Raw genomic sequence first — 10,372 nt, forward strand, 5'->3', positions numbered from 1 at the left:
GCCGATGCCGCTGCGGCGGCCGGGCTCTTCCCGGTCGCGGGTTATATAGCGCGGAGCGTGGCTCCAGCTCAGAGCCGTCTGGAAGCGCTCCGAGTGGCCAGCGGCGCTGCGCTCCGGAGCACGGTGCCCGAGTGACAGCGGTGGGGAGGGCAGGGCAAGGGGACCCGGATCGCACCGACAGTGCACGGTGGGCAGCTCTCGCGTGCGCGGAGCGAGTTGCCCCCTTCCTTCCCGGCGCTGCCCCGCACCCCCTCTCTCACCTTCCCTCAACTTGAGTCAAGTTGACAACTCGTGCGGCGGCCGGGCCCCGTGCCACTCGCTCGGCGTAACCCTGCCCCGGGGTGAGAGGGAGCCGCTGCAGCGGCCGCGGGGACGATCGGGCAGCGGCTTGGCTATGAGGGCAGGGCGCGTCGCCTAACTCGCGGCTGTCACCGCCGCTGCAGCGGGACCGGCCGGCCCGACGCTGCGGGACAGGCGGGCGGCCGCCAGCAGGAGGCGCCGAGTCCGGCGGCGGGCACAGCCTGGGGCCACCACGCCGAGCCTGGGCGGGAGTGGCCCGGCGCACTTGAGCCCCGAGGGCACCTCGGGCTGCAGCCTTAGAGTCCCGGCCGCTGTGACAAGCGTCCCCGGGACCTGGAGCTGTGCTGCCTGGCGCGGGGAGGGTGCGGGCACGGTGCTGGGTTCGTGCGGGGCCCCGGGCGTCGCAATGAACATCGTGGTGGAGTTTTTCGTGGTCACTTTCAAAGTACTGTGGGCGTTCGTGCTGGCTGCGGCGCGCTGGCTGGTGCGACCCAAGGAGAAGAGCGTGGCCGGCCAGGTGTGCCTCATCACCGGCGCGGGCAGCGGCCTGGGCCGCCTCTTCGCCCTGGAGTTCGCCCGGCGTCGGGCGCTGCTGGTGCTCTGGGACATCAACACGCAGAGCAACGAGGAGACGGCGGGCATGGTGCGCCACATCTACCGCGACCTGGAGGCGGCCGATGCCGCCGCTCTGCAAGGTAACTCGGACCCGCGCCCGCGCATTGTTGGGTCCGACATTTCCCTGCACCCCGAGCTCACCCCGAGAGGGTCTCCACGCCCCACTGTCATAGCCCAACTCTCGAGGAAAAGGAGCACCCCACTGGTCCTCTGGAAAGCGAGTGGAATTTGCCCCCTGATAAGAGCACAGTTTTCTAAGTATCAGAAAGTGTGCCAAACCTAGCCTTAACAGAGAGATACTGCCTCTTCAGGCACCACTCTGGGGTTTTCTAAACTCTGTGGGTAGCATAAGGCAGAGAGAACTTGTTACTACGGGTTTGGATTCGAAAGAAATGTTTAAGTCTGACTTGGATGCGGTATGATGGGAAACTAAAAAGTGTGTTTGGGAAGTTGTTCCCCGAATGAACTGAAGCATGTGAAGTCTGAACCGCTTAGACAGGCTGCATGGATGGTTTCACTATAACTTTAGCCAGGAGAAAATAATTACATTGTTTCTCCAGCCTTAAGTAAGTGCTTTAGTTAACCCCGCGCGCGACCGAGAAAGATTCCCTTCCTCTTGCGAAAGTGTTTGAAAGATTTCAGCCTCTTCGAAAACTTTTTTCATATTTTTGGTCACCCCAACCTGCGTTTTATGTACTTATTAACTAGCTTGCATCTGAAACTTATTTCAAAGCCTAAATGGAGATCATGACCAACTCTAGATATTAGTCTAAGAAATTTAATAGTGGCTGTGCTTTTCGGAAAACATTGAACTATATGAAGATTAACTTGGGCATCGCTCTCCCATACCCACCAATTGTTACCAAACTTACTGGCACTTGTCTTTTTTTTCTTTTTCAATGTAAAGTCCAAAATGTTAAATTTTCAGTGCTAGTGTGGAGGGACAACAAGTATGTGGTTTTGGTGCTTCCTGCCAAAACCAAAGAGATAACAATATTCATTTTCTAGGGAAGATATTTTGATGTTGATGCTCTTTGAGTTCTTAACGTCGTAAAATTGCATGTCTGTGAGGTTATTTCTTAGGGGAGTCAGGTACCCCAGTAAGAACAAACCAGTGACCTCCACTCTTTCAGAAGAAACCTAGAATTCATTTCTTGGCTTTGATTATTCTTTAGTTTGGATTTGTGAGCCTTGAAGTGAATTCTCTTTTGAAGGTAGTCATACTAAGTACCAAGAGCTGTATCTAGCCTGTTTCCTCCCTTCCCCCTCCTCTAAAAAAAAGAATGTGTAATGTGTGTTATTCTCTGGGTTGAGATCAGTTCTTTGCAGGTGCCTAGCTCTAGCAAGTTGATCCCATGTGGTCTACTTGTATTGGGCTTGTCACAATTACATGACTTTCCCTTAAGCAAAGTTGTCCAGTAAATTGCTATAATCCCCAGATTTTTAGGGGAGGAAGGCAGCTGTAAGTTGAGTTACTGGCAAGCTTCGTGGTGTTAGACATTTGAAGCTCACTGTAGTATTTTGTTTTGAATGATCTTTGTCCTACTGATTGTCATGTGACTCACTTTCTGCATCCTTTCTCTGTTCTATCCTCCCCTCGTCTGGACTTCTGGGGACAGCTGGGAATGGCGAAGAAGAAGTCCTACCCCACTGTAACTTGCAGGTCTTTACCTACACCTGTGACGTGGGAAAGAGGGAAAATGTCTACCTGACCGCTGAAAAGGTCCGTAAGGAGGTTGGTGAGGTCTCGGTCCTGGTCAACAATGCTGGCGTGGTCTCTGGACACCACCTTCTGGAATGTCCTGATGAGCTCATTGAAAGAACCATGATGGTCAACTGCCACGCACACTTCTGGGTGAGTCTAACCATCTTATTTGCATTTCTGGGTCCCCCTCGTGGGAAGGCTGGGAAAGAGGGAGGCTTCTATGCCAGCTTGAAAGCCACCTGCACTCCTCCACAAGCCATCTCTTTCTAATGAGCTATTCCCCCATGGTGAATTACAGTGTTTGTTACTTACTACTAATCATTGCCCACACCCCCACTTCAGTATTTCTTAAGAGGGTAGATATTGAACACGGTGAACTAGTTTGAAAGATTGCCATAAAAATAACAAGAGGGAGTATAAACCCTGGGTTTGTTTATTTAGCTTTCTGTTGAGTTTATAAAACATTGGGTCTTATGAATTCTTAAAGTCAGGGGTTAGGCTTCCAAATTACTGCTCAGCCACATTTTAGAAAGTGCCAGAGATTCTGAGATCAGCGTTTATGATCCATTGGGAGTAGTCAGGCCACCCAACAGCCACATATAATCTATCAGCCATCCACAGGGTCCACAGCATTGTTCAGATGGTAGACATCTCAGGACTTTGTCAACTTATAAGGTGCCTTTCAGATGAAAAGAAGTCACCTTGAAAAGATCACAGAGAGGGAAGGGGATCGTAATGGGACCTGGAGAGCCAGGAATTTTAACAGCTTTTAGCCATTCGAGCTCCTGCAGCACCTAAGGATTGGGGGGAGGAGGGCATTTGTTGACTGCTGGCCATGGTAACCCTAACTTTTCAGCTGAATTGTCAATAAAGGTAGGTGTGAAACTCTCCCTTATAATATTGTGCAGTATTGATCCACTTTAGATTTTTTCCCATATTTTCCCTTTATTTCTGTAGATAGAAATGACTTAGTAAACAGGTAAGGCATACTGGGAGTGTAATTCAGAGGTCGAGTACCAACAGGGCATGTGGAAGGCCCTGGCTTTGATCCCAGCACTAAGGGAAAAAGGAACAGTAAGGAGGTAGGATTTTCCCCCATAGGCAGAGAAGTGTTCGGGTAGAATGCAACAAAGAACTGTTTCTCCCAAATAGGTCACATTAAACCTCATTAATTTTTTAGCAACTGCTTAAAAACTTAATCTGGCTTTAGAAGTATTTAGATGTTGCTTATCCAGTATCAAGCTTTTTCTCTGATCCTGGATGAACCTTATTTCACTATTTAAAATTTAAATATGAGCTTTATCTAATTCAGTTCCAGAACTCTAGAAATGAATATATAGCCTGAGGTAACTCATCACTGTATTTTAAATGAGTAAGAATATCACCATACGGTTTTGGGGAATGGATGTGTGCTCTTTGAAAACATGTACTTAAGTGTGCACTGGTTGTGTGCAATAGATGTGGGCAACAGATTAAAGCATTTTGCTGCTGGTTGTTCTACAAGAACAGGCATCGAGTGGCAGTGACTTGGGTGAGTAAAGGTCCATTGAATGCACTTTTCAAGGCAATGTATCAAGAATCCTGTGTGTTCATAATTCTGAGTGGAATAACAAGGCCAGACCTTTAATTCCAGCACTTGGGAGACACAGGCAGGCAGATCTCTGTAGAGAGAGTTCAAAGCTAACTTGGTCTACATAGTGAGTTGCTGCCAGCCAGTGCTATGTAGTGAGACCCGGTCTTAAAACAAACAAGGGCTGAAGTGATGGCTCAGCAGTTGAAAGCATTGGTTGTTCTTGTAGAAGACTGGGATTCGATTCCCAGCACCCACGTGGCAGCTAACAACCATCCGCAACTCCAGTTCCAAGGGAATCTGACTCCTTCTTCTGACCTCCATGGACACTGCATGACACAGATGCACTTACATGCAGGCAATGCACTTATACATGTAAAATTAAAAAAATAAATAAAATATTAACAAACAAAAAACAAGACTGCCATTTGAAATAAAAGACAAACTAACTGTAGGTAGAGTGTAGCTTCCATATCTGAAGCATGGTGGAGCTGCTGTAGAAACTCCAGTGGACTTGTCAGCCTTAAGAAGATACACTGGAGGTTAGTGTTAACCAGAGGCACTGTTTTTTTCCCCAATAACCTTTGACTGAGATGACGCAAGGTTTCCTAGCTGTAAACTTGTACCTTTACCAAGTTCCATCAAGTTTCACTATCTTGACTGTTCTCTGCACAGTTATTTTGCTAACTTGTAAAATTTTAAATATAACCAGGTTTTCAAAAAAAAACCCCACCACCTTGGGTTAAATACTTGTCATGGGAAATCAGTTTGTCTTTGAAGACACTCTAGAAAATGAGTGCTAATTAGAGTGTTAAATGCAGAAAATCCACAGCCTTACTGGGAAAATGTACACAAACTGATGTACTTCTAACATCAGGAAGAAATCCAACCATACCTCTAATAAGGAGATTATTCTGGAGCTGACTCTGTATGCCAAGGGTGAGGGTACACCTTAGCATCCTCGCTGTGCTTCCAGATGTTGCTTAACCACACAATTTAGGGAGTTCTTGGAGGCCTTATGGGTAATGACGTCACTTTGTATTAAAATATGGGAGGCTCCTGAATTCTACAGCTGTTTTTCCCCTAAGCATCTAAACTTAAGAATTTATTTTCAATATTGAGTCAGAAAATTCTGTTTAGTGTTGGAATTTCTGACTTCCTGCCAGACTTACTAAACCTTAGGATAAGTTGAGATTGAGATTTAGCAACTAAAATGTAAAAGAAGACTTATCCTAATTTTTGCAGGGATTGTTGTGGAACTTTAAGCAGTCCCACTGAGCCCCTCTTCAGCCCTGCTTCCCTTCTACCAGTCTTCCTCGGTAAAAATGGTGGTGGTGACTTTTCAAAGATTTTAGCCTTGGCCTGTGCTGTTCGTGTTCCAGAAAAAAATAACCAGTGTGTCTTTACTGTGCCTGGGTGGGGAAGAGAAGTTGCCCCATCCATTTTTAAAAAGTAGATTTGCTGAGCAAAGACTTCATTCAGTTATTTGAACAGGTCATCTTGTGCCAGACTTTTAAGTAATAGTTAATGTCTGTTTTCATCAAATAAGAAGTTGTATGTTGATCCTGACTCAGAGTTAGAGCATAGTGAAATAGCAAACCATGTGACTCTGTGAAGGTGCCTTCCAGTTTCAAAGCATTCTGTATGCTAGTCCCTGCCTAGATCTCCCTCTCCTCCACCTTTTTCCTTCACCTTGTTCCTTCAAAGGTCCATTTCAAGTTCATAGTATGACCTTCCCTCCTCATGCCTGCTCTTCCTGGCATTGTTGGGTTTTACTGCTGTAAGGAACCTTAAAAATTGTCTTATTCAACACCTGTTCCCCCCATGTTGGGGATTAAACCAGGGCTTTGTACATGCTAGGTGAAAACTTTTACTTCTGAGCTATACCCCCAGCCCACCCCCTTATTTTCCAACAAACCTGCTTCTTTCCCCTTTCCATGAGTTTTTGGTAGCATTTGTTGTCATTCCTATGGTGCATAGACTTTTTGTCAACCTTGTGTCCTACATCCTAGGGTGGATGGCAAGTGTCTAAAGGCAATTTGTTATATGCCTGTTTGTCTTAGCCTGCCTATAACTGTATTCTTACTCAGTTGATAAATATTTGATTATATGTAAAAGGTTTCTGGTTAAATATTGAGAAGTTAGCCTGTTCAGAGAGCCCTTACATGGGTCCATGCTGTGAATTTTGAAAGGGTAAACATCATGCTGGACTAACTCAAGCTGTCCAAGATTGACACTTCAAAACAGCTAGCTTCCATGCCTTGTTTTTATCTCCTTTTGTTTCCTCCCCACCTTCGGTATCCCTCTTGCCCCATCTGTGTGCTCATTTTGACTTAGGGTGCTAATCCTATTACTTGGTATAAGGCTAAGGACTTTAAGAAGGCTGCTAGTGGTATACTAATTTAAATCAAGCTCAGATTCAATGTAAGGCAACCATCATTTTTTTTTTTTTTCCTCATGACCAGGCCTTGAGAAGAGAACTGTATAGCAATTCCTTCCCTCCCTCTTAGCTGTATGCATTCCTACTTTGGAGACTTTTCCAATCCCTGTCATCATTTGGCACAGTTCTCCAGTCAGCTGTGACAGTGTATAGGGTTGTTCTACCAGTAGAACTCCAGGAAGCTTTTGGTCACCAGTTAGGAAGTAAATGTTGAGGACAGGCTTTCTTCACCCTGCAGTACAGTTAGGACAAGACCATGAAGGACAAATGCACTTAGTGTGAAGAGAAATCATTCATGCAAGTGCTCCCTGTGTCTCAACTTGAAAATGCATCTCTGTTCCACCCTGAGACGTGGAAGCCTGGCCTCCACACAGTGACTGCAACCCCTTGTTCCCCCAGAATCATTAACATCACTCCACTTGTTAGTTTTCCATTGAAGGAGGTGAATCTTAGCTCGTTTCTCAAAGTCAATGTTTGTCTGGAGGTCCTTTTGACCACAGAGCTGTATTTGGCTTTTATGAGAGCAGCAAACTGATCCCTGATTAACCAGAAGGGGAAAGCAAAAGCATTTAATGCCAGGTCTATTATGTTCAGAAGAAATTTTCCACGGTAAAGGACTAAATCTGTCAGATAGCTAGTTGGTAATTTACTTCTATTGATATGGTAGTCAGACAAGATAATTGGTAGTTAATTAATAGACCACTTAACTTAAAAGGTTTCACAGTTTTAAAATACTAATTACTGAATTAGGCATTTATCTATATCCAAATGTCTAAAGTCTATTTAGTTAAAATCCATCCAGGAAAAGTAAAATCCCAGCAGCTGTATCTGAGTAATAGAGCACTTACAGCCTTCATTCAGTGCTACCTTGTGTCTCATCACATGCAAAGTTCCCATCACTAATGTATGAGTTCTCATGTGACTTACTGGTTTTCAATCTGACATGCTGTATTCCTCTATTCTCTGATGAGAGAAATCTAGTTTTGTTTAAGCTCTCTTAAGCTTAGAATTTAAAACAAATCATATCTAAAGTACTCAGATAAAATTGTCTAATGCTTCCTCCTCCATGCCATAATACTATAAAGGTAAATATTTTATAGAACAGCACATCCCTATTTTAAGATTGCTGCTGAAAGCATAGAATGTGTAACCTGTCTTTAAAAGTGTGCATCAGAACTGGTTTCTGTTATTAGACAAATGCCATGTGCATGGCAGCATGCGAGCTGTAGAAGCACAGACAGGAGGCCTGAACCGAGTCAGCAGCTCGCATGCTTGTCATACCCTTGTGTTGGTAGTTGAGAACTGATTTAAAAAAAAAAAAAAAAAAAAAACTCCTTTGATAATAACTGCTTGGAGACACATGAGACTGTATGTGTGCACAAAATAAGACTGCATGCTCATTGAATTTGGTGTTTCTATATTTGATGTATTACATACTGGGTTAAAATCTATTACTCCTAGAAGTCAAAATCTGCAACATGATAAAATGTCACTTTTAGCACTATGTAAGTGAGGAACCAGACACTACCTCATATAAAAAGCTTCACAACGTCTTTAGTGCATGTTTTAATCTGTGCCTGGTTATCAGACTTGTTTAGAAGACACTGCTGGGTAACCAACGCCTTGCTTTCTAAGCTGTCTGGACTGTTAGCAGTGCTCCTTCATTGCCAGGTGCAGCAGGAAAACTGCTCTCTCCATAGAATGTCACCTTCTCCAACACCTCCTTGAAACTCAAGTGCTTTAGTTCTATGAAAAGTCCTTTCTTCTGCTTCTGTTTCTGTCTCAGCCTCCCCACCTTACAGATACCATAAGCTTTTCAGTATTGTGTCTCATGCTGCTTCTCCCTATGTGCCTACCTTATGGGGTGATTGCTTCTAGTTGCCTCAGCTGTGATTTCTAGGCCACTCCCAAGTTCACACTACTCTTGTGGCTGTTTCCCCTTGTCCCCCTGTCTTGATGGTGAGATAACTGCTCTTTATTCTATTTTGCACTGGCTGGTCAGTCACCAAACTTGACAACAGTTGTTCATCTTGTACGCATTCATTGGGCACTAAGCCCTTTTTGGACACCTCTCCATTTTCTCAGGTGTGCCTCCATTACCTCTCACCTGGACTGTAAAGAGCCTCCAAACTGCTTTGCCTGTGTCCATTCTTTGCTGTCCAACCCAGGGTCATCTAAACAGACTTTGAGTTTGTAATATGCCTGCTTAAAGGCTCACAGTGGGAAGTTGAAACCATTAGCATGGTGCTTTGGGCCTTCCAAAGCTGATTTCCACCTGTCTTCCCAGCTTGGCACTTATTACATCCTCTGGTATGCTCTCAACCCCAGCTGGGCTAGACTCCTTACTGTGCCCTGAGAGAGCCCTATGTTTTCATGCTTCATGGGAAGTGCTTCTGCTTGGCTCGTCTCCATTTGAGACCTATTTTATTGGGAAACAGCAGAAGTCAAGTAGTTCAGGAAAAAGTCAGGTATAGTGCCTCATGCCTATAATCCTAGCACTTAAGAAGATGAGCAGGAGGATGAACAGAAGGTTTGGCATGAAGAGGCCAGCCTGGGCTACAGCATGAGACCTTGTCTCAAAAAGACAGAGAGAGAGAGAGAGAGAGAGAGAGAGAGAGAGAGAACTGTGAATGAAAAACTGACTCAGGATGTCCTCGTACATCCACTAGTGTCTTTATGTATTATGATGGCAGTCCTTGTTGAATAGTCATCAAATTTTTGGTTCAGGGAATGACCCCTTCTTGTTTGATCATGGAGTGACTCATGCTGTTTATCTCATTTCTTTGAAGCAAAGTTGGTGTTTGTTTTTTCTCCCTGGGTATTTCTGTATCCAGGCTTCATTCATTAGCTGCCGTAGTAGAAATTTATGTATAGGACACGTTAAAGTGAACCTGTGCTAATGCTAACACTGGATAGCTTCTTCAGAAAGACTGAATGGAGAGTGCCCCTGGCAGTCGTCAGCCACTCATTGCAGGCTTGGGTCCCTGGGACCCAGGGAAGAGCTACAAATGCTACAGCTAAGCATACAGCTGTTCACATTCTCTCTTGATTCTCTCCCATTAAATTTGTTTTTGCTCTGTTTTTGAGCTGATCAAGATCTTTGACAAATTCAGTGGCTGTAGTGGATTTAGTGGCCATCTTCAGAAAGTTCCTTTGAAGCACTTTAATAACCTTACTTGAGATTTACAAGAATTTTAAGTAGGAACCCCTTTTTTTTATATGAGTCTTTTCTTTTTCAATATTTTATTTTATTGTATGTGTATGGAATATTAATAATAGACTCATCTAAATTTCTGATTCAGTTCTTTCAGAAACTAAAATTGCCTCTTCAACTGAGGCAAACTTCTCTTTTGGTTTTCTTACAGGTTGCTTACCAAGGTTTGCTTCTCTTTAGATACCTGCCCCAGTAGATAAATGCTCAGATGACATTCATTAATTTTCTTGTTTGTTTTGCTCAGTTCAGTAATAAGTAAAAAGCAGGTAACTGGTACAGACAGAACTCCTGGCCTTGAGAAAGTTCATTTACGCTGCTGTAAGTCCTGAAAAACAAGAATATTCTTGATCCAAAATTGTCAGCTCTGAATTACTATAAAATTTAACCTTTTGAATGTCCTGTAACGGTGGTGGGTCATCTGACCTCTTGATCAAGGAAGCCAAGGAGACCCCACCAGATGTACTTGAACCAGTGTCCAGTCTATAAAGAGGAGGGTCAACACGGAGGAATCATTTCCTCCATGCTTCC

General features: G+C 44.4%; 1 protein-coding gene across 1 annotated transcript in view; it reads left to right on the top strand.

Annotated features, from left to right (window-relative positions):
- Nucleotides 1-484: 484 nt before the first annotated feature.
- Rdh10 (retinol dehydrogenase 10) overlaps nt 485-10,372 on the top strand; it is a 31,442-nt gene continuing 21,554 nt past the window's right edge. The window contains exons 1-2 of the mRNA XM_008848888.2: nt 485-995; nt 2,535-2,770. Coding sequence (XP_008847110.1) covers nt 707-995; nt 2,535-2,770 — 525 coding nt within the window. The 5' untranslated portion in view covers nt 485-706. The remainder of the gene's footprint in view (nt 996-2,534; nt 2,771-10,372) is intronic.

This window comes from Nannospalax galili, unplaced genomic scaffold (genome assembly GCF_000622305.1).
Source record: "Nannospalax galili isolate Female #2095 unplaced genomic scaffold, S.galili_v1.0 scaffold102, whole genome shotgun sequence".
NCBI lineage: Eukaryota > Metazoa > Chordata > Mammalia > Rodentia > Spalacidae > Nannospalax > Nannospalax galili.